The sequence below is a fragment of the Pipra filicauda genome, unplaced genomic scaffold (genome assembly GCF_003945595.2).
Source record: "Pipra filicauda isolate LSUMZ 115617 unplaced genomic scaffold, ASM394559v2 scaffold219_size1829416_pilon, whole genome shotgun sequence".
In the NCBI taxonomy this organism is placed as follows: Eukaryota; Metazoa; Chordata; class Aves; order Passeriformes; family Pipridae; genus Pipra; species Pipra filicauda.
In genome coordinates this window covers 1,482,862-1,505,536 of record NW_024104331.1, presented here as the reverse complement: position 1 = coordinate 1,505,536, position 22,675 = coordinate 1,482,862, and the positions used below count along the sequence as shown (strand labels likewise).

Here is a 22,675-nt window from a genome sequence, read left to right as displayed (position 1 = left end):
AGCGAGCGGGGACGGGCATCGGGCACCGCACGGGGGGACACGGCCCAGCCCCGGGGGCGGGAGGGGACCAGGAACCGGGCGGGGGGGACACGGCCGTGAGCCAAGTCCTGGGGGCGGTACTGGGGGCTGGGAACCGGGAGGGGCGGAGACACGGTCGCTGCCCGCCGGGAAGATGAGCCCAGTACCGGGGTCACTACCGGAGGGGTCCCACCCGCCGGGACCGGAGCTGCTGCGGTCGATCCGCTAAACGCGGTGCTTTTGGGGGGATTTAGTCACGGAACGGTGCAAACGCCTCGGCGGGGCTGTGACCGGGGCAGCCTCGGGGGGTCCCTGCGGGAGCGGGGGTGTCTCGGGGGTGCGGGGACACACGTTCCCGGGGCTGGAGCGACTCACCGGGCAGGCAGGTGTGTGCCAGAGGATTTGTGCTGGACAGGCAGGTGTGTGCCAGGGCATTTGTGCTGGACAGGCAGGTGTGTGCCAGGGGATTTGTCTTGCACAGGCAGGTGTGTGCCAGAGGGTTTATCCTGGACAGGCAGGTGTGTGCCAGGGGTTTATCCGCCTTCCCACACTGACTTGCCGCAGCCCGGAGCGAGGATGTTGGTGTGGTTTGAGCTCCACGCCCCAGGTACCATCTCCGTCTTCCCGGGGTGGTTCCTGCCCTCAGCCTGTTGCTGATTCCTCCTGCTGCATCCTGGCGGTGCTTAGGGCGGGATAAGCGTGGCATTGCTCTGGGTTTTGTGATGCTGAAATGAAAAAATAACAGTGTGAATGTTTTACACATCAAGTCACAGGATTTTTGCCCATCTTGGGATTCTCCAGGACCTGTGCTGTAGGTGCACTGGAAACCCAGGAATCCATGGCATCAAGGAACTGCTGTGTTCCCATCCTCTTCCAGAGGCGATCCTTGTGTCCCTGGAATATTGCTGAGCTTTCTGGAAGCCAAAAATACCCCCTATTATTCATGTAGAAAGTTCAGCCAAGCAGCCTGTGCTGGAGCAGGCACAGCTCAGGAGGGATGCTGACGAGCTTCCATGCTCTGAATTCCTGATATGGAGCTTGGTGCTGTGTCCAATTTAGCTTAGATCCGAGATCCTCAGTTACTTCCCTAGTGGATTCATTGCCCTGGCAGGGAATGGAAATGAGAGGAGTGTGGCAACAGAGTCTGGCAAATGCAAACCCCCTAATTCAGTTAATTGTGGTGAAAAAGGAATCTTTGCTCTAGTGCGCAGCGAGGCGACAATTTAACCGTCTCTTAATGTGTGAATAAAACACCAAATAACATTTTTAATGGCTTTGTTATATGGGAGAGCTGGAATAGAGGCCAGATGGATTTTTTTTTTTTTAAAGCACTTTTGGTTTTCTAAATAAAGTGGATGTGACATAGCAGGAGCAGCCAGCACGGGTTCTGGCACCATGTCAGAAAGTATTGTTGTACTATAAACAGCCGAGATCTCTGTCCTGGCAGCTGCTGGGACCAGCAATAGCTGTCTTGTGTTCGTGGCTGGTCCTGACCACTGACTAAATTCAGGCATTTGACTCCTGTCTTGCTTCAAATAATTCCTTCCTTGATGAGCTGAACTGCTTAAAAAAAAAAAAAAAAAATTCTTTGGGCTTTTGGCAGATATAAATGTTGGAAATCATCTGGTAGCTGATCCCCTGAGATATTCCAGTGTCAGCTCAGAAATAAACTGTGGTATGTTCCTAATTTAGTTGTCCCATCTTTATTTCTCTTGCCCGTAGAAACAGGAAGTCGCTGATGCAAATCTCATGGTGCTGACAGCAGTTTGTCGGGCTTCTCACAGCTCAGTGTGAGCAGGAGCGTAGGTTTGACTTGCTTTGGCTATAAAACCAACATTTGTGTCTTCCAGAATGTCTAAGGAAGGGCTCAGGTTAATGTGCTGTCTCAGGCAACCGAGTAATTTAATTTGTGCTGGTTTTATGAGAGCTTGCTCCCCGCTCTGAGGAGCCTTTGGCTGGGATGTGCCACTGCTCGATGTTCCTCGAGCAGGAGACTCCTCTTGCTGTGATGTCCAGGGCTGGCTTTGGGGTAACTGGTGTTTTTACAGATAAAATCCCTTCTCTTTATTGCTCTGCTCAGTGTATCCAAACAGTCTCGCTGTAGATGGAGCCTGTTTTTGGTACAGCGTGTTCAAAGCCGTGTTCCCAAGCTGTGATGGAAATAAAGGGCAGTTGATACATTAACAAATGTGCTGTGAAAAGGAATGGCCTCCCTGGCCCACAGTGAAATGCGTGTTTGCTGCGAGCCCATCACTTCCGCTCCACTGGCAATCGGAGTTCAAGTGAATTTAAACAAGACCTGGGTTTAAATCCTGCAGGGAGAGCTTCCTTTCCACTCTGGAGAACTCCAACCCCTGGAAAGTCTTCCTCATCCCTCCAGAACACAGGATGATGTGCAGAACAACAATGACTCTTTGATGATCTGTGTGTCTCAGCCTCCCCTTTAGAGAAGGGAAATGAGACCTGATTATTTGCACTGAGATTTGTGAAGTCAATTTGTCACTTGCTGTCAAATTATTTTTACATTCAAAGTGATCCATGGACAAAACACTCTCTAGCTGTAGCCCAAGCAGGTCCTCTTTTTGATTATTTTTATTTTCCTTGCTAAATGTTAATCTCTGGATTACAAGCTCTGATTCAGTTACGACTAAATCTTTTTATTTCACTCCATATGGGTATGCAGGCAGCAGAAATAGCTGCATCCACAGTGCAAAGAGCACAGGGGAGGGTGAGTCAAGAGACTGAGATCCAGGACTTTGGGCTGCCTGCACTTAGTTCTCATTTTGCTGCCAATTTACCAAGTGACTTATCTTGTAAGTTGCCCTAATGCCACCCATTAAAAACAAATTAAAATGAGTTCACCATCTGCCCCATAGCACCGGGTTTACAGAGCACTGTGAGTTTATGGCTGCTGTCAGGAAAAACAAGGAAGGGCACGTCAAATTGGCAGGGAGAGTGGAAGGAATGTGTGTCTCAAGGAACAGTGGGATGTTAAAGGACATTAATCCCAACAGCTGATGTGATATGCTCCTCGCAGCAGCGTGTTTTACTGCTGGGGGTAGGAAGCAGCCCTTCCATCTGGACTTTCTGGTTTGTAATCCTGATTTGAACTGCAGTTTGCCACTGGGTAATGGGGCTGATCAGATTAGAGCCTCGCCTGGAATGTGGTGGGGATCAGTGGTGCAGAACAGCAGCTTTGTCTGCCCAGCACACCCGGTGTCCTTCCTGAACCCCCTGCGTTACATCCCTCTGCCTTGCTGCTCTCAAAGCCAGGCAGAGCTCCCTTAACAGGTGGCTCTTTTGGGGGAAAAAACCCACACTTTGAGCGTGCTGAGAGCGGGGGAGGCAGAGCTCTGCTCTTGGCTGTGCTCCCACGGGGAGACGTGAGCCCTGTTCTGGATGCAGCAGAGAACTGAGGATCCTGCGGTCGGGATTTCTACATGGCACAGAATTCAAGAGGCAGAGGTGTCATTACTGTGATTATAGGGGTGGCTGCCATCGAGTTTCAGCTTCTCTGAACTCTTTCTTGTGTATCTGGAAGCCGTCCAGTCACTGCTGTCTAGTTTTATGCACAGCCTGTCCTCTGGCTCACTCTTGGGCAGAGGAGGAAACCGCTCTTTTCCTCTTGGAAGGGGGGTGGCCTCTCCCCTGCCCCCCACAGCAGTGCTGCTCCTCCTCATGCAACCAGGGGAAAGAGGGGTGGAAAATGACCTTGTTTGTCTTGTGACATCAGCGCTGCTGCTCGTGACTAATGCTGGATCTGCCCCACATCCTCTGGAAATTAGGTGAAAACATGCACTTTGGAGCAGGGCTGAGAAGGCTTGTGAGTGAAAGCAAAACCCTAGTGAGAACGTGAGGTTTCGTTTCTGAGGGGATCCGGTATCAGTTCATCGTTCAGCTGAGTAAACCCTGCCTCCCTCTTTGAGTATTCTAGGGAATATTTTGGGAAAGACCCTCTCCTCCAGGAGCTGGAGCTTTTGCAGGCTCTAGCAGTGAGAAGGAAGCTGTGTCCAGGCCATAAGAGTGATTCATTCTGTAAAATCTTTTGATGAGTGGTGATAAGATAAAAATGCAATTGGTGACTTGCTGCTCCCTCCCTGCATTCCCTGTGCATTAGTGTGCTCCGAGCGTGACCCATCTTGTTGCTTGGTGCAGAGGCTCTGCAAAGCAGTAATTAATGGAAAGTTTAGATGACTTTTAAGACTTTTCCAGATGAGATGCTGCAAATGGCTTGTGTGCCTCCACCTCTTTCCTGTGCAGTGCCTGCAGAGGAGGCTGTAGAGGAAGAACAGGGGCGCGTTGTTGCAGCAGCGGCTCTGCCGCCCCAGCTCGTGCAGCTGCTCCTCTTGGCGTGTGCCAGGGCGGCTCGTTCCGCAGGCTGAGGCTCTGCACTGTAGTGATGCTGGGCTTACAGATGTTCCCTGCAGGAATTCAGGGCCCCAGGGGGTCCCTGTGGATGCATTTGCAGGGTCAAACTCTCTGGTTTTCACCTGGAGCGTGTGAGCTCCCAGCAGAGCAGTTGTGCTTCGTTTGCTGTGTGGTCGCAGCTGGGACTTTGGCCAGGAACTGACTGCAGTGAGATTCTGGGCAGACTGGTGTGTTACTTGTTTCACTACAAGGTTAGAAGGCGGAAGTTTTGTGTCGTTATACGTGTAAGAAGTTCTTAAAATGGAATAGAAAGTATTAAAGGAGCGACTGTGGCAATAGCAAGTGGCTGTTGTGTAATCTGACTGTCTTTGCTAATGTGAGGGTATTTGCTGTCCATCATCAGGGTGCAGAGCTGGGTAGGAATTATTCTCCTGGAACTGGTAGAGCTTGTACCAGACAGCTGATAAACCCTCTGCAGTGTTTGGCACTCGAGTTCCACACTGTCAGAGGATGCAAATAATTGCCTTCTGCCTCTGCAGGTTGTGGACAGTGGTCGATATGGAAAGGCTGGTTGAACGGTTGGAGAAGGCTGTGGAGCGCCTGGAGACGGTGTGCCAAGGGCCTGGCATGTGTGGAGAGGGCTCCTCCAAAGGTAAGGCCCAAAGCACCTCCCCAGGGCAGCCTCTGTGCTGAAGGCCTGGCCGGGCAGTGCCAGGCACCGGCAGCAGCTGTGCCGAGCTGGCACAGGGCACTTGTGGGGCTCTGGGGGAGCTGGCCCTGCTCAGGGGGAAGTGGGGTTGGGAGCAGACCCTGTGCAGGCGCAGAGGGCTGTGGTTACTGTCCTGTGAAGATAAGAACTTCCTGTGGCTGCAGCACTTCCCTCCAGGCTGAGCCTCCTGCACTCGGATGGGGTGCCCCAGGTGGGAGGTGCAGCCTGGGAGCTCAGTGCCTGTGTGGGTGCTCCCAGTGCCTCCCAGTGATCCCTGTGCCCTGGTTCCTTCTCTGCAGGAGTGGCTCAGTACGTGCAGGCTTTCGATGCCCTTCTGTCTGGCCCAGTAGCCGAATACGTGAAGATCAGCAAAGAAGTCGGCGGGGATGTGCAGAAACACGTAAGGACTCGTGTTCTCCCTCTGCTCTGGAGAGATGCTGCGTGTCCTTCAGGGCTGCAAGGGCCACGTTTGCTGTCAGTGTCTGCATTCCTTTAGTGCTGCATTCTAGGATCTTTGTAATCCCTGAGGATTCAAAACAGATGCCCAGATAACCTCCAACAGGTTGCCACCTACGCACACACGATGAATCAAACCTGCTCCTGGAAATCTTAGGTAGTTAAGTGCCTGGCTCCCTCTAGACCTTGGTGCAGGCCTTTAGGAGGCCTGAAAACTACCCAGCTCAGGAGCTGTTACACTCTTTTGAGGTTTCTCTTGAGGATGGCTGTCTCCAAAATACGTGGTTTGAGATCGGTGTAGCTGCTTCCTCCCAGAGCAGGAGCTGAGGGCGGTGGGATGACTTGTTAACATGAGTCTGGGTGCAAGGGAATCTCTCTCATGTTTGTCTCTGTCCTTAGGCTGAGATGGTTCATGCGGGTTTGATGAGTGAAAGGGCCCTTCTGGTGGTGGCATCTCAGCATCAGCAGCCAGCAGAGGTGAGTCTGGGACGTCTCTGATCAGAAACCTTGTGGGCTTTTCCCTCGGAGTCAGGGGTGTCTGTGAGTGTAGGGGAGCCTGGGCTGTTACAGCTGCTCCAAAAGAGGAACTGGAGGAGCACTGGGGACACTTGCACACCTGAGTGACACTTGCTGAAGGCATGAACTGCTCTGGGGGCTCCCCCAAGACCGAGCAGAGTTCTGGAGGTCGGTTCTTAGAGCTGCAGAACTGGCATTTCCCAGTTGTTACAGCAACAATTGTTCTGTAGCTGTCGGAGCAGCTTGTGAGTGTCACCTCACAGCCTCTGTCTCCAGTTTCACCTGGCACCAGCACTGCACAATCACTGCTCCCTGAGAACCTGCAGACAGAAACTTGTCTGAGCCAGGAGCCACACTGGGATTTGTGTAGCGTGTGTTTTTCATTATGTGATGCTCACAGACTTTCAGGCATCAAACTCCTCCTGGAGCAAAACAGACACTTCTGTCTATTGAATGGCCTCTGAATAATAGCTGGGCTTTTAGGATTGATTTGTCCTTAGCAAGTAATTCAACACTTCACCCTGGGCTGCTGCTTCTCAGCAGGATGTGTGGCTGAGAATCTGATCCTGAATGTATTGGCTTTTCCCTGCTGAGAACTGTTTTTCCTGAGCAACAGGATCCCACCTTGCTTTTTGCAGTTATTATCTGGCTCAGCCATGGCTTCTACTGTTACCTTGTGGGAGCTGGATTTCTGTGCTCCTTTCCTAGTCACTGCAAAATAAATCTGCATCTTTTTCCCCAAACTCAGCATTGGAGGGTTGTTTATCTCTCACCAGGCTGTCTGGGATGCTCTGCGTAGCCTCCAGCCTGAGACTCTGCTTACAAATCCCACTGACACGTTATTTAAATAAAGGATTATGAACAAAGAACACCTTAATCTAGGTTAGGTCTTTGTGCAGGTTGTCTGGCAGGAGTCTAGTTCTGGAGCAGCCAGTTTAAAATGCAAAATGTGTGAACTCTCAGTGCTTGTGGTGAAGAATTTCCCCATCTTGTGACTGGACAGTGGCACTAGGCCAGAGCTTCTGGAAGTGTGGCCTGGCCAGTGGTGCTTTGGGACCTCTCAGTTTTCATCTAAACAGGGGAAGGGACAGCAAGAGAAGCTGAGGCTTTGAAAAGCAACTTTTGCCCAAATTTGTCTCTCTCTGCTGCCACCAGCAGGAGACTTTCTAAGTGTAAAGGAACGAAAAGTTGCCTAAGAGGCAGCTCTGGAAACATGTAACCTTGTTGCTTTGCTCTGACCCCAGAGCCCTTTTTAGCACTTCCAGTCAGCATTCCAAGTGAGCAACACACAGAAACAGTTTTTACCATCCAAATACTAAAGGTTTGGATTGATTTGAGAAATAACTGGAATCCTGAAGTCTGGCTTGGTAGGATGACCTTTGAACTTGCTGTGACTCTTGATTGTGGTGCAGGCTGCAGGTCCCAAACCTGCCCAGCACCCCATTCTCTGAGGGTTTGAGAAGGAGAGGAAAAATGTAACAAACTGTCTTGGAACAAAAGAATCCAGGAGAGGCAAATGCTATTTCTGTCCTGGTTACTAACAAGCTTTGTCAGTGTCTCCTGGATTGAACATGAGTCACAGTTCTTGGCGTACTCCCATCGTACCAATCCGACTGGGAGCAATGACTTCAGCCCTGGAGGAGCTGGGCTGTGGGGCTGAGCTGGGCTCGAGGGGAGGGCCAGGCCTGGGCAGGAGCTGGAGCAGAAACTTGTGCCAGTTGGAATCTTCTCCTGAGTCACCATCATCTCAGCAGAGCCGCCCATGAAGACATGCAGCCGTTCCAGAGCAATGCTAATTAATCTTCTTACTTGTTCTTGTCCCTCTGCAGAATGCCTTCTCAGCACTCCTGAAACCCATCTCGGAGCAAATCCAGGCGGTGCAGAATTTCAGGGAGAAGAACCGTGGTAGCAAAATGTTCAACCACTTATCTGCTGTCAGCGAGAGCATCCCAGCCCTGGGCTGGGTGGCCATGGTAAGGACTGCAGTGGGGAGTGGTTGGACTGGTGGGAAAAGTCTGGCTTACTGCTCAGCTGTTCCAATGTGTTCTTTCTGCTCTAGGCTCCAAAGCCTGGTCCTTATGTGAAGGAAATGACTGATGCTGCCATGTTTTACACCAATCGGATCCTCAAGGAGTACAAGGATGTGTAAGTTCATCTTATCCCTTAAGGATGTCGTTGAACTCAGTTTGCTGGGTGTGAAGGGGCTGCTCCAGTATCTGACCACAGCCTCCTTGGTCTTTAATTCCTCCTTCTTTGATCTCCTTGTGTCCTCAGAGATAAAAAGCAAGTGGACTGGGTGAAAGCTTATCTGAGTATCTGGACAGAGCTGCAGGCCTACATCAAAGAGTATCACACCACAGGGCTGACCTGGAGCAAAACAGTGAGTGCTGGCTCTGTCAGCAGGAGCTGATCGTTGCGTGATTATTGCAGCAGAAACAGAGTTTGTGCAAGTGCCTTTCCTCTCCTCTGCTCTTACAGGGTCCTGTAGCCACAGAAGGGGCTAAAGCAGCACCTGCTGCCCCTGCTGGGGTTGCACCCCCCCCTCCAGGCCCTCCCCCTCCTCCTGCCCCCGTGAGCTCCAGCACAGACGACTCTGCCTCGCGCTCCGCGCTCTTCGCCCAGATCAACCGGGGAGAAGGGATCACCTCGGGTGAGTGGGAGTGGCAGAGGGAGGGGAGGAGGGAGAGCAGCCACCAGCGAGGGAGCTGCTGTGCTGTAGGTCCTAGTTTTGCTGCTGTCCCTCAGTACACCTCCTCAGAAAGTACATGACAAAAACCCCTCTGGTCCCAATATGGGGCAGAGGAAGCGCTGAGCCAGATCAGTGGGACAAAGGGAGCTCACCCAGGGGAGAATTCCCACCTTCACCTGGCAAGTGCAACAAGACATTAACCTCTAGCTGGAATGGAGACCGAGCCCTGCATGTCTCCAGTGTAAAAGGTGCGGTTTTGCACCTATTATTTGCACAAACCTTCTCCCTTTTTTTGTGTTACCCACTCAGCACATCAGAACAGATGTGAAACAAAGGTGAGGTGCTTGGCTGAAGGCTTTTTCCAGCTGCAGAGTGGAAGAGCTGGCACACTCTGGTTCTGTGGCACATGTTGTGTTCTCATCAATATTGCATCGGTGTTTCCTGCTCCCTCCACTTGTCACAAGCTTGGGCTCAACTTAGGTCCAGTCCCAATAATTTATTTGCATTTTGACAAATGCTGTCATGATTGGTGTAACCACTGATGTCTGCTGTTTGTGGAACTGCATTCTTGGAGCAGAGCTGGGTCTCAGGTTTGACTTCTCTTGCAGGCTTGAGGCACGTTTCAGATGACATGAAAACCCACAAGAATCCAGCCCTGAAGAACCAAGGGGGCCCTGTGAGAAGTGGCCCCAAACCTTTCACTGCTCCCAAACCAGCCTGTAATGCTAATCCCTCCCAAACCACCTCTCCAAAGGCACCTCCACTGCTGGAGTTAGAGGGCAAAAAGTGGAGAGTGGTGAGTGCCTGGTGTTGGCATGAGTGGGTTGGAGGGATGGGAGCTTTGGAGCAGGGAAGGAGGGTCTCCTGGAGACCTTTCTTGTAAGAGGCACCAGCCTGAAAGCGCCTGCAGTTTGCTTTTAAAGGAGCTGCCGTGCCCTGCTGCTCGTGTGGGTTAGTTGCTCTGCATTCAGAAAATGAAGGGTGTTTTCCCTGCCTTTTCAGGAAAACCAGGAGAATGCCACTAACCTGGTAATTAGTGACACAGAGTTGAAGCAGGTAGCATATGTTTTCAAGTGCACAAACAGTACACTCCAAATCAAAGGCAAGATCAACTCCATCACCCTCGGTGAGTGGGAAAACCCCGAAAACTGCTTCTGTGTGCTGGTGTGTTTGCAGAACCTGAGTCTCCAAAACCTTTCTGTGATCTACTCTGCTTTTTTTTTTTTTTTTTTGCAGATAACTGCAAGAAGCTGGGTCTGGTGTTTGATGACGTGGTGGGAATTGTAGAGATCATCAACAGCAGGGATGTTAAAGTTCAGGTGAGCGTCTGTCACCTCTCTCTGCCAGGAGTGTGACTGCTGCATCTGCAGCATCTGGTTCTTGGAGTAGTTTTATTTCCAGAACAGGAATGTGCATCTCTGGAGAACATTTATGAAACACCATCTGTCCTACTGCTCTGCAGCTCACACAGCCCTTAAGAAAGGGCTGAAATTTGCCTCACTGAAAGGGTACAATTTGCCTCCTGCTTCTGGGCTGTAGGGAAAAGCTGAGGCTCTGTGAGGTGGGCAGCAGGAGGCCAGCAGCAGAATATACTCCAATTCCAGTTTTGGTACCTGGTTTGGGATGGTCAGTTTGCCCAGCATCCACTGAAATTTTGTCGTAGAGATCAAAACAAGAAGTTAACTTCGGATTTTTGCTAAAGGTGGGAATATTTGAATCCCACATGTCTGGGAGGGGGGTGGTTGGAGACAAACGCCAAAGAAAAATGCTGTGGTTTCCCAGTCCAAGCTAATGCTGCTCTGGCCCTGCCAGGTCATGGGTAAAGTGCCAACGATTTCCATCAACAAGACAGACGGTTGCCACGTGTACCTGAGCCAGAGCTCCCTGGACTGCGAGATCGTCAGTGCCAAGTCGTCGGAGATGAACGTCCTCATTCCCACAGAGGGGGGGGACTTTGTAAGTGTCTGTTGTGAAATCCTTGTGGAGCTCTGCTTTGGGGATGTGTTTTGAGCCCTGCAGGGAATGCCAGTTACAGCAAGGTGTGGAGGGACAGCTTCTAGAGTCTGGTGGTTGTGAATGATTCTTGGTGTTCTGTGAGAGCTGCTTCTTCCTCGGCATCTCTTGGGGGCAGAACAGGCAGTGATGGTGGCACAGGAGGGGGCACAGTACATATCTATGAAAAGAAATGCCTAAAGCAGTGGGAGTAGTTACTAGTCTTAGCCATAAACTGATTTTTGATCTGTTTTCACCCTCCAGACTGAATTCCCTGTCCCAGAACAGTTCAAGACAGTGTGGAACGGTCAGAAGTTGGTCACCACTGTGACGGAAATTGCTGGCTAAGCAGAAAAGCACCAAGGCTCATGCCCTCCCCTGGCCCTGCTGTGGGACAAATCTGCTTTCAGATGATTCTCTTAGATTTCTTGTACCTTTCTGCTCTCAAACTGCTTCTCTTCTACCCGAGAGACACAGCTACCTGCCGTCACTGAAATTCCTCTGCCTGGGGTTTGGGGTAGGTGGCGGGTGAGTTATTGTCCACATCTATCAGCAGGAAGGTGTATTTTCTCTCCCCTCTAACTGCACCAATTGATCAGAGTGAACTTCACAGCCAGTCCTGGCAGTTGGCTTTCAGAGTGTTGTTCGGGTTTTTTTTGTATTTTGCCTTTAAGCAAACTGTTAATGTGAGAGGAATGTTGTCCCCTTTTTAACGAGTAACGGTGTCTGTCGGAGTCCACAGTACCCAGTTGCTATGGCAGATGTCTTGAGAAGGTTCTGGAAGCTGCCAATTCCAGCTCTGTGTACTAGCTGGTGGCGTTACAGGACATGGGAATGGTTTTGTCGGACCAAAGGGCCGTAGCATTCCACCCTGACCTCTCTTTCATCATTCCTACTAGCTCAGTGTATTTCTGATTGTGCCATGACAGGAGGCTTTAATTACCCAGTGCCACAGGAAGGCTGCAGTGGTGTAACCCTGGTTACTTGGCAGCCTGGCTGGTAGCTTGGAGCTGAGCACCTCTTACTCCATGAGCCCTCCACCTTCACAAGGGAACCTTTGCCCCAGGGCTTCCTTCTTGGAGCAGCTGAACTCAGGTTCAGTCTTCCAGGTTGGTTCTTCTGAACCTGTCCCCTTCCACCGAGGAAGGGGCCTCCTCCATTCCAGGTCAGTTGTAAATACCCGAGTTGGATCAAGTCGGTTCATCGCTCTCTTCCTCATCTGCAATCAGCCCCCATGAAGTGAATCCTACCCTTTTCCCCCCGTTGCTTGGCTCTTTTATTTTGGTGGGAGGTCGTAGCCTCTGTTCCAGGGCCCTGGAGCAGAGTGATGGATCACACAGTACTGTACTGGCCCATAAAGGGAGCTGCACGTGCTTTGACCTTCATTTTTTCCAACGCCTCGGGTGGCATAAGCATATCTTAAAATGCATTCCCTCTGTAAAAGTGTCAATGTTCTTTTTCTCTAGTACAAAACTTACAAAAAAAAAAATGCAAATTTTTTTTATTTTGAAACTGTCCTGTGACTTGTACTCGTCTTCTCCTGAGGCTTGTGAAAAAAACCTTTCTTATGTACTTAAGATTATACAGAAGATAGAATAAAGTTAATGCCAACTTGCTCATTACTGTGGCTCTGGTCTCTTTTTGGGGGCACACAGGAGCTCAGGTAGGACAAGATGCACCTCTGCCTTGCTTTCCTCAATTCCTCTGAATGGTTTTCCACAGGGAAGCACAGACCTTCCTCAGCTCCCCTCGAAACAGTCTCAGTAGTTGTCAAATCTCACCTTTTTTAGTTGGTCAGATGTAAAGTTCTTTATTGATTTCAGTTGTACAAAAGTGCATAAAACAAGCCATTAGTTGAAAACTGTTCAAGCTGTTAATACCTGCTGAATTCCAAACCCTCCTTTTTCCCCAGAAATGCCTAAATTTGGCCCTTTTCCCCATCCTGAAGGACAGGCTGTAATATAATTCCCCTGCATACAGCCATGTAAGTCTTGCTGATCCCTGCACTAGTGATTTGGGTTAATACTGCCATTGTGTCCTGCGAGGAACAGGTGATGGAGAACAAACCTCTGGCACAGCTGATCCTTCTGCATCACCCAGAGACCAGACTGGCCACAGCTCTGAGAGCTGAAGCAGATTTGCCAGGCCCTGTGCAGGATGGAGTGTGTCAGACTCAGTGCAAGGCTCAGCCCACCCACGTGGGACCGGAATTACACCAGGAATTCCACTGCTGTGGAAGTGCTGAGCTAAACCCCCTCTTCTTCCCCTTCCCCAGATCCCTGCAGGCTTGGACACACAAAGTGCTGTTGCACAGTAGCATTAACTAGAGCAGTAAACCCTTCCCAGTGCTCTCACAGGAGCTTCACTGGAGGAAGGGGAGGATAGTGGTGTCAAACCACTCTTCTGAGAAGTGCAGGTGATCCCCTTTCACCCCCAGGAACACCAGCTTCCCTGCTTTGTCCATCTCCTGCAGCCCCAGGCGATCCTATGGAGAGAAGTACAGGGTTCCACCTCTGCTCTTCAAACCTCCTCCTCAGGGAGGGGAACAAGGAATTTTGTGTGAATCTTACAGGAGCAGATTTCATTAAACACACACTGAAGGGGATCCTGAGCCAGGCATGAACCACCAGTGGCACTTCCACTGCCAGAACTGGCTGGAGAGAAGTGCCTTCCCAAAGAAACAGCTACTGGCAAGGGGAGGCAATGCCCCAGGAATGGCAGAGATGGTGAGAAGAGCAGAGCTGTGGGGTTTAGAGCTCCTGAAGGCCCCAGGGACACTAAAGAGTGGAAAGAGCAGAAGACACTCCCCCCAGCACGTACCTCCTTGTACAGCGAGGTCTCCTGCAGCGGGACAGTCTCCTTGGCTTGGCCACTTCTGTAAAACCCAAACCACTGCAGGATAAAAACAAGGGAACAGCTGCTGAAGGGCTTCCAGGAGCCAAGCAGGCCTTCAGCAGCTTCTGCTGGAGACTGTGTGGTGTCAGGCCCCTGTGCCCAGCCTGCTCCTCAGCAACCTCCAGACAAAACAGAAGCCCCAAAACACCACCCAGAAGCAGCTCCTGCCCTGCCTTCCTCACCTCAGAGGCTGGAGGGTCCACCATGGTATCGTTGAGGAATTTCACCATCACAAACTTTTTCAGAGCCATCAGGTTCTTCTTGTAGGTCTCGTTGATGCCCTGCATGGAAGCAACAGAACAGATCCAAGCCACTGGAAAGCCCAGAGACAGGTCAGGGAAACTGCTCCAACCTGCTCTTCAGCTGCACAGGGAGCCCTGGACTGCACCAGCCTCGAGGGTGGGAATGTGCCACGTGTCAACAATCCCATGACATTTGGGTTCATCTCCAGGCTGTAGGGAGGGGATGGGCCTTTCCTGCCTTCCCAGGAGAGGGAGAGGCTTCACCCACTTGAAGGTGGTCTGAGCACATGGTATGTCCACACCAACCACTCCAAAGGAGCTCAGTGACACAGGAGCTGCTCTGCCACAGACCAATCTCACTCATCAGTCTACCAGCAAAAATACCTTAGGATTCAGGGCAAAAAGTGCTTCCCTTGGGACTCCAGCAAAGCTGCTGCCAAGGAGAACCAACATAAATCAAGTCACTGTTAAAGCTTCTGCTCTCTGGTCATATCATCCTCCTCCTCCTTACCCTCTCCTGGTTGATATCAGCCAAAAAGATGCTGTTTTTCCTGTAGTCCTCCTCCTTCAGCGGGTCGTGCCAATACTCTGCTTGTACCAAGCTGGAGAGGAGAGAAACCAAGGATCAGACTGGAAACCCAGAGCTGCTCCCATGGCTCTGGCTGCTGATGGATGTACTCACTGCTCCTGAACAGCTTGAGTGTAGGCTCCCAGATCCAGGGTCTTCCGGATCCAGTCACAGATGTGGGAGCTCTCCCCAGGACAGCGTGGAAAGCCGTACACGCCTGGGGGATGGAGAGGTATGACAGCTCAGGGAGCCAAAATTAAATCCCTTAATCCTTCTGGAGGGTAAAGAACCACCTCTTACAGAGCAGGAGCCAAGAATTATCCAGGGAATCAGGCAGCCTTTAATCCTGCAATCCCATTAGGCAGCCGTCCTGCCCCAGGAACTGTGGCAAAGATAATGGATGGGGAGTGCTGAACACTGTCCAGCTCACCTGGGGTGTTCCCAGGATGGCTCCCTATAAGTCTCCCCCACTACACTACAAAGAAATACACTCAAGCCATGGAACTTCTAAGGAGAGAGTATTTGAAACTCATTTCCAGCCACTTTTAACTGTACACCTCTTAAAATTCCATTTCATACCTCCCTTTCCTTGGGGCTTTGGCCTTCCAGATGCTGATTGCAAAATACCCAGGTGGTTTAGTTGCACAAAGGCTTTGATCTGTAGAAATTTCTCCTGAAATAACAAATCCCTAGTGCCCCCAAGGCATGTAAGAAATCTACTCAGACAATGAGTCATCTACTTACAAAGGTCCCTTTTCACTGCTAGTTAAGCAAGCCCAGAAGATAATGCAGTTGGCTGACTCTAATAATTGGGCCAAAGCAGATCACCAGATCCAAGAGCAAAGGGACAGTTTAATTCATAAAGAAAAGGTTCAGAGTTGAGGGAGAGGCCAAAAAAAAATCCCATTCCTCTTGCTAACAGGAGCCCCCCACCCCCTTCAGGGTGACCAGGAGGTGTGACAGCTGGAGAGGACACTACCTTGGTGCTGTCCCCCGATGGAGATCAGGTTGAGCATGGGAGGAGAAGGGCACCTCTGGGCCACGGCCCTCCTGTGGGGGAGGATGAAGAGCTGAGCTCGGCGTGCCCAGGCCATGAGACCTGGCTCACATGCACAGCTCACATGCCAAGGCCACAGGTGCTGGTTCTGTGTGGGCTTGGGCACTTGTGTAACGTTTGCAGAGAGAATTTTAACCCTTCCTGGGAGAGAAGGGCCACAGGCAAACGCGCTCTGAGCGCTCCTGCCTCTGTGAAGGAGTTTGGCAGTTTATGTCTGCTTAGTACTTCTAAAGGGTTTTAAATCAGAGCCTGAACCCCAAACAGAAATCACTGGAGATGGAGCAGGATGTGAACTCACAGGAATTGGCCTCCCTGGGAGAAGCCCATGGCGTTGTAGCCTCCCTTCAGGTGAGGGTCCGCGGCGAGTTGGCTGCAAACCTCCCTCACCTGATCGTTCACGTTCATGAAGAAGCTGTTCTCCATGTCCTGAGGGATTAGCCAGGTTAAAACATATTTGTACACCTTTACAATGCCTGGTGTTATTTGACACTCTGCAAGCAGATCACTAACAGTTCTGGTTTCGAAAGAGGACCTGAGCTTTCACAGTGAGGGAAGTGAAACCCCAGTTTTGAGACTTCACCACATCTTTGTTCCCTCCTCTGGCAAAACCGCCTCGTGTGGGACAGTGACATTTCCCCAAACTTCTTCGCAATTTGAGTCCCTTCAAATTTTATATACATAAAAATAAAATTAAATTTATAGGTATATAAAACTAAATCAAACTTCACCCATCTCCTCCAGAAACCAGAAAACTACATACATTGCACATTATCCCGAGAGATTATTCAAAGGAATTCCATAGGGCTACATAAAACTGTCAAAACTCACAAAGGTGCAGAGGTCTAATTTATTACACTGAAGTGAATAAACAGTTGTAAATCAAGAAGGGTGGGCAGGGATAAAGCTCTGCTTTAGCACAGCATCTATCACATGTATTACCTGGAGTGGTTAGGGTGTGCTAATCAGTGGATTTGCATATTAATCCAATTTAGATTAGGGATTTGGTTTTCCCCAGTTCTTTTCTGCAGGTATTAGCTGGACTTTATTGGACTTTATTAACGTGTCAAAGCTGTTTACTTCACTGAGAAGAAAACAATTAGCAGGGAAAGCACAACACGAATCGTTGTGGAATCCTGTTAATACCAGAGACTGCAGCAACTTCAGACCCACCCACTGGCCACCCCTGCTCACAGAAACCCCAGTGACACCCCAGTTACCTGTATCAGGTTGCTTCCAATCTTGAGAGACAGAACGTAAATCCCCGGGATTTTTTTCTCCACCATCTTTTGAACGTAGCCCATGCTCATCGGGTTACAGCAGCTGTCTCCTGGGAGAGGGAACACCGGGATGCACCGTCACGCCACGGCCCGGGGCCCTGACCTCCACAAACACACCGCGAGCCCGCGCTGCGACGGGGCCGGGACTCGCCAGCCACTCGTGGAGCCGGCGGAGGAGGGTCAGCACCTCCCGGCCCCCGTGGGCACCGGCGGAGGGGGACACCGGAGAGGGGCCCGCGAGCGCCCCTCGGGCCTGCTCGGCTCCCAGCCTCCCCCGCCGCCCCGCGGAGGGTCCCGCTCACCCATGCCGTGCCAGATGACCAGGGGTGCGGCGGTGGCCGCGGGTTCCAGGCACAGCCCGAGCAGCAGCAGCAGCACCGGCATCGCCGCCCTGAGCGCCGCCATCTTGACCGACCACATGACTCGCCCCCGGCACCGGGGGCGTGGCCTCGTGGGGCCGGACCAATCAGGGGCGGGACCAGCGCGGGGGGCGTGGTCTATCAGCAAGGGGCGTGGCAGGGGAAGCTCTCACCCGGGTCGAGGGTTCGAGTCCCAGCGTTGCTCCATCCCCCCAAAATCCCGAATCCCGTCACAGCACGTGGCTGCGTCTCCTCCCCCGCCCCAGGGACACGGACCCGGGAGATCCACGACCCCTCTGGTCCTCTCTCTGGGCTGGGGAGACAGCTCTCCCCCTGCGTGAGCTACCCCTGGGGGACAGGGTGGGGCAGGGAAGGAGCCTCCCAGGACAGTGGGTACCCCCAGGGGACAGACCCCGCTGCCCTGCCCGGCTGTTGTGGTCGAGGGTTATAAACCAGAGGTGGAAGTAAGGCTGTCCTGGGGAGGTTTGAGGCTGCTGTAGATCCCCGTGCTCACGAAGTGTCCATGCCGGCAGCGCAGCCTGCTCCGCTCTCACCATGCTGGGAGGAAATGCCAGTGGTCACTGCCTGGCTGCTCCCGTGTTCGTTGACATTTTTGGTTTGCTTCCCAAGAGGGAGCAGGCAGCAGCGTTGCAGGCGGGACAGGATGCAGTGCCACGAGGACAACACGCAGGTAGGGGAGGGGGGGAAGCAGAGCAGGATGAAACCCCTCCTGCAGTGAGGGAAGGGACTGGAAGCACCCACTCCTCTCCCTCCCTGTGACAGTCACCTCTCTGCCCCACTCAGGAAACCTTTGCTTTCTGTCCCCAGATATGCAGGGTTCCTGCTGGTTATCACAAATACCTTTGGCATAGTCGCAGGAATTATTGCTCCCACTGCAGTTGGACTTTTCGTCAGCCAGGTAATTTGGGGCCACAAACCAACAGCACATCCCTGGAAAAAAAAAAACAACACCACAAATCTGCTCTCAGCAATGGATTTCTTTCTTTGCACTGAATCAAAAATTACACCAAGCCAACCCACTCTCCCAAAGAGCACATGGGATGTAGCACCCAGCAAAACAGAGCTCAGCACTATTTTTGGGGACACAGGGATGACTCAGAAAGCAGGAAGAGCTCTGCATGGGACCCATCTGGTTGTACTTGGAGATGGGGAGAGGGTCGAGGGAGTGGAGTGAGGGGGAAGCTCTGTGCCAGGCAGGAAAGCTTCCTGAATTCAGCACAGCATGTAATGTTTCCAAAAATGCCAAGGCAGGAAATGGTTCTGCAACAAGAGGGGTCTGGCAATTCCTCCCTGTGAGCTGGTGGGTGCTGACACAGGTTGGACTGTGGCTGGAAGTGTCCAAGGCCAGGTTGGACAGGGCTTGGAGCAGCCCGGGCTAGTGGAAGGTGTCCCTGCCCATGGCAGGGGGTGGAACGAGGAGAGCTTTAAGGTCCCTTCCAACCCAAGCCATTCCATGATTCCCTGATTCCATATGTCTGGAGTTGAGCAAAGCTCTTCTGCTGTTGGCAGGAGTTACAAGCAGAGGATGGAGATGAGTCGATGCCTTCACTAGTGGGTGGCAGCAGTTGGGTGGTCACTGCAAGGAGACAAAGGGAAGGCTGACACCATCGTGCTCTATTTTTGCCCCCCAGGATCTCCACAGTGGCTGGAGGAATTCCTTCTTCCTCCTTGCAGCCCTCAACCTCTTTGGCCTGATCTTCTACACAGCCTTTGGCACTGGGACCATCCAGGACTGGGCCAGGCAGGACAGTGCTGTGGGGTGAGAGCCACGAGCTTGGGAAGGGGCCCAGGGGAGCAGGGGCAGCACTTCCACCCACCTCTGTCCACCTCCTGACCCCCATCTGCTCCCCTGGGGAGGCACCAGCCCTTCACCCTGTGAGAAGGAGCACTGCAGCATGGACAGATCCCAAATGGGATCCATGGATTGCTGGCAAGCTGGATGCCAGCCAAGCCTGCAGCTATTTCCAGCAAAGCTGTTCTGAGATGAAGTAAATTGATAATGAAGCACTAACGTTAGTTTTTAACCAGAGGCTTTTCACACCCTCTGCACACAGACTGCCCACACTTTTTTTCCCCTCTTCTTAATGAGACAAGCTGATTATTCATTTATCCTTCATCCTCTCTTAGAAGCAACTGGGGCAAAAAATAATTGATGGCATTGCAAAGCCCAGGCTGCAGCAGGGAGTGGGCTGCGATCCACCCTTGCTCCAGACTGTGCCAAAATGGTGCAAAAAGAGGATTCAGATCCCAGGCAGAGCCCCAAAACCCACCAACACTTTACTGAAAGAGTGAAGTGAAACTGAACTGTGTTCCCAAATCTAGTTCAAGGAATTTGGGGCTCTGAGGGTGTGAGAAGCTCTGATAAGTTACACTTGCTGCTGGTTGGGAGTGGAGAAGCTTCAGCATTGAGTCCAACTCCTGGCCCTGCACAGGACACCCCAAGAATTGTGCATCAATCGTTTTTCTGATTTTGTTTTTTTTTTTCTTTCTTTCCCTTGTATTATTATTATTATTGCTGTTGTTGCTGTCAGGATCAAGTCCAATTCCTGGCCCTGCACAGGACACCCCAGAAATTGTGTTCCCTTTCCTTTCGTTGTTGTTAATATTATTATTATTACTATTATCATAATAATTATTATAATAATTGTTATTGTCATAATTATTATAATAATTATTATTATTGTTATTGTCGTTGTTATTATTGTTAGTGATATTGTTGTTATTGTTGTTGTTGTTATCATCATCATCCATTATTATTGTACTTTAACTCGTTTCCGATCATTAGCAATAATCGATATCGGGGGCGGAGCCACGGCAGTCCCGCGGTTGCCATGGCAACCGCCCGCGCCGCCCTCCGTCCGCCAGGGGGCGCCGCCGCGGCCGCGCCCTCCCATAACCCCCCGCGGCGGCGGCGGGCCCGCCTTTTCCCCGCCTCCATCATGGCGGTGAGTGGCGGTGCCGCGGGCCCGGCCCGGCTCCATCCGCCGCCATCGCCCGCGCCGGGGCTCGCCCGGCCACGGCAGGAGCGGGACGGGCAGGCGGGACAACTGCGGGGGCGGGATGGGCGGGCAGCGCTCGGTGCGGCGCCCGTGGGGAGCGGTTGCGGTGACAGGCCGCGGCCCGCCCGCTGCTGGGGAAGGGGCGGCGGGGGCGCGGTGTCCGCCTGCGGGAGCCCTTCCCCCGGGCACCCCCGGTTACCGCCGGTGTGATTTCTCCGCAGCAAGACCAGGGTGAGAAGGAGAACCCGATGCGGGAGCTGCGGATCCGCAAACTCTGCCTCAACATCTGCGTCGGGGAGAGCGGGGACCGGCTGACCCGCGCCGCCAAAGTGCTGGAGCAGCTCACGGGCCAGACCCCCGTGTTCTCCAAAGGTGAGGGGCAACAACAGTTTGTTCCTGGTGGTTTTCCTGGCTCTTCCTGGTTGTTTCTCTTGGTTTCCTCCCTCTCTTGGGCGTGCGGAGGGTGCAGGGGCAGCGCAGCTCCCAGGAAGGGGCTCCGGTGTGGGAAGGGCCGCTCTGATGTGGGTCCTGCTGGAGAACTGAGGGTTTTAAATAATCAGGGGCTGGCGGGTGGTTGCGTCAGGTCCATTCTGCCTCCGGACTCTGCTGCTGCTCTGCCAACATCCCCAAAGAGAGGCCGCCTTGGCTCTTTTTAATTCCCTTTAATTTTTTTGGTGGTACGGAGCTCTGAACCCCCCTGGGGGGAATTCTCTGGCTGTTCCCTGAGTGCGGTTGTTGCTGCCCACAGCCCGGTACACGGTGAGGTCCTTTGGGATCAGGAGGAACGAGAAGATCGCTGTTCACTGCACGGTGCGTGGGGCCAAGGCAGAGGAGATCCTCGAGAAGGGATTGAAGGTGAGAATTTGGGCTGGATCTGTGGTTTGTGGAAGAACAAAACCTCCCCGTTCCTAGTGAAGAGATGTGTGTTCCAAAATGCTGCACCTGATCTGGATGCAAGTCAGTCGTGGATACAGTCTGATACAGGGGATGTTCAGTTTCTTTGGGTGCTGTTTCATCCTTATTTATGAGCTCATTTTGGGAGGGAATTTGTCTTTGCTGCTGCGATTTATGAGCAGCCTGGGGGAGGAAAATCTCAGGGATGAACATTTAGTAGCATGTGAGCGGGTTGGGGGTCTGGTAGCAGCTGGCAGAACATGTTACTTGTTACTCCCAGGATTTGTTACCCTCAGTCAGTAACAAAATAGTGACCAACAACCAACGTTTCAGGTGAGAGAATACGAGTTGAGGAAAAACAACTTCTCAGACACCGGGAACTTTGGCTTTGGAATCCAGGAACACATCGATCTGGGCATTAAATACGATCCCAGCATCGGTATCTACGGCCTGGACTTCTACGTGGTGAGTATTCCCTGCTTCCCTGCAGCAGCTGGGCTCGTGGGAAAGCTCTGGAAGGACAGCTGCCTTCCCATGGAACTTGCTGCCAAGTGCTGGAAGGTAACCTTGGTTCTAATCTGAGATTCCCAGGCCTGCCGTAAAATCCTTGATTTATGGAAAGCCTCACAAAACCCTCTTCAGAAGCAAATACTGTTGCTTTGGGATGACACAGAGATAGCTGGGCTGGGTTTGGGGAGGGAAAGAGCAGCAGCACTGTGGAAGTTCCAGGCTCCCCTCCTAGAGGAAGGTTTAATTTAAGAAAATCAATAAATACAGGGGGTGAAGCAGTGCTGTTGGCCTCCTCCTGCAGGTGCTGGGCAGGCCAGGCTTCAGCATTGCTGACAAGAAACGCAGGACTGGCAACATCGGGGCCAAGCACAGAATTGGGAAGGAGGAAGCCATGCGCTGGTTTCAGCAAAAGGTAAAGGACCATTTATTTTTCTATCCCAAGGATTCCCAAGCAAGAGTCAGCAAAATGCTTTGTGGAAGGGCTGCAGCAAGTTGCTGGGCAGGGGAAGATCTTGATCAGTGCTTAAATCAGAGATTTTTACTGCTCCAGAGCAGTAGAAGCTGCATTTGAGCACGAGGTGCTGTTCGTGCTTTTTTATTTGTGTGTGTGGTGAACTGAAAGAGCAGCTCTTGCAGGAGAGCTGGAAGGAGTGGAAAAGGTTTTTGGAGGTGTTACATGTAGGTGGATCACGAGTGATGGGGCAGGGTTAGGATTTGTTGCTCTGACCCTGCTCCCAGCTCAGCTGCCAGGCTTGGAGGATGGAGCAATCCAAATAAATCCTTGGGGCCATATAACGAATAATTGGATCACGAAGGGGAGCTGCTGAAAGCTGGGTTGGAAGTCTCAGGGGTGGGGACTGCTGATAGTTTTTCAGAGGTGGAAAGGATGGATGGTCTGTCTGGAGGCTCTTTACTCTGCCTGGACCTACACGGGTCATACCCTGCACAGGGAGGGCTCCAGCCTGCTCCTGCTGAATCCCTTTCCCCTCCTCCTGCCTCACTTGGTTCTTTCTTTTTCTTTCCTCACAGTATGATGGCATCATCCTTCCTGGTAAATGAGCAGTTCCTGTTACCAAAAAAGTAAATAAAATTTTCTAACCCCTTA

The 22,675-nt window shown here is 51.9% G+C and overlaps 3 protein-coding genes across 4 annotated transcripts; 2 read left to right on the top strand and 1 right to left on the bottom strand.

Moving 5' to 3' along the window:
- Positions 1 to 503: 503 nt before the first annotated feature.
- On the bottom strand, positions 504 to 17,207 carry PPT1 (palmitoyl-protein thioesterase 1). Of its 2 annotated transcripts, none has more exons than XM_027740125.2 (9): positions 17,090 to 17,199; positions 16,728 to 16,837; positions 15,809 to 15,936; positions 15,433 to 15,503; positions 14,568 to 14,670; positions 14,397 to 14,487; positions 13,826 to 13,924; positions 13,569 to 13,640; positions 504 to 743 (listed from the first exon to the last, which is right to left on the bottom strand). In XM_027740125.2, exons 1-9 carry the CDS (start codon positions 17,190 to 17,192, stop codon positions 702 to 704), a joined length of 819 nt encoding a protein of 272 aa, XP_027595926.2. In that variant the 5' UTR covers positions 17,193 to 17,199; the 3' UTR covers positions 504 to 701. The 2 variants fall into 2 exon arrangements, with proteins under 2 accessions (XP_027595926.2, XP_027595923.1); XM_027740122.2 differs by lacking the exon at positions 504 to 743 and adding an exon at positions 12,526 to 13,233 and having other exon boundaries at positions 17,090 to 17,207.
- Positions 4,926 to 12,370, top strand: CAP1 (cyclase associated actin cytoskeleton regulatory protein 1). Its single transcript, XM_027740120.2, has 12 exons — positions 4,926 to 5,038; positions 5,395 to 5,495; positions 5,951 to 6,028; positions 7,897 to 8,040; positions 8,127 to 8,212; positions 8,342 to 8,447; positions 8,546 to 8,717; positions 9,365 to 9,552; positions 9,759 to 9,882; positions 9,993 to 10,075; positions 10,569 to 10,712; positions 11,013 to 12,370. The coding sequence occupies exons 1-12, from the start codon at positions 4,945 to 4,947 to the stop codon at positions 11,094 to 11,096; spliced, it is 1,404 nt and encodes a 467-aa protein (XP_027595921.2). The 5' UTR covers positions 4,926 to 4,944; the 3' UTR covers positions 11,097 to 12,370.
- A 2,884-nt stretch (positions 17,208 to 20,091) lies between the features above and the next one.
- On the top strand, positions 20,092 to 22,675 carry RPL11 (ribosomal protein L11). The gene is made up of 6 exons (XM_027740126.2): positions 20,092 to 20,112; positions 20,388 to 20,538; positions 20,915 to 21,021; positions 21,394 to 21,525; positions 21,872 to 21,982; positions 22,600 to 22,675. The coding sequence occupies exons 1-6, from the start codon at positions 20,107 to 20,109 to the stop codon at positions 22,627 to 22,629; spliced, it is 537 nt and encodes a 178-aa protein (XP_027595927.1). The 5' UTR covers positions 20,092 to 20,106; the 3' UTR covers positions 22,630 to 22,675.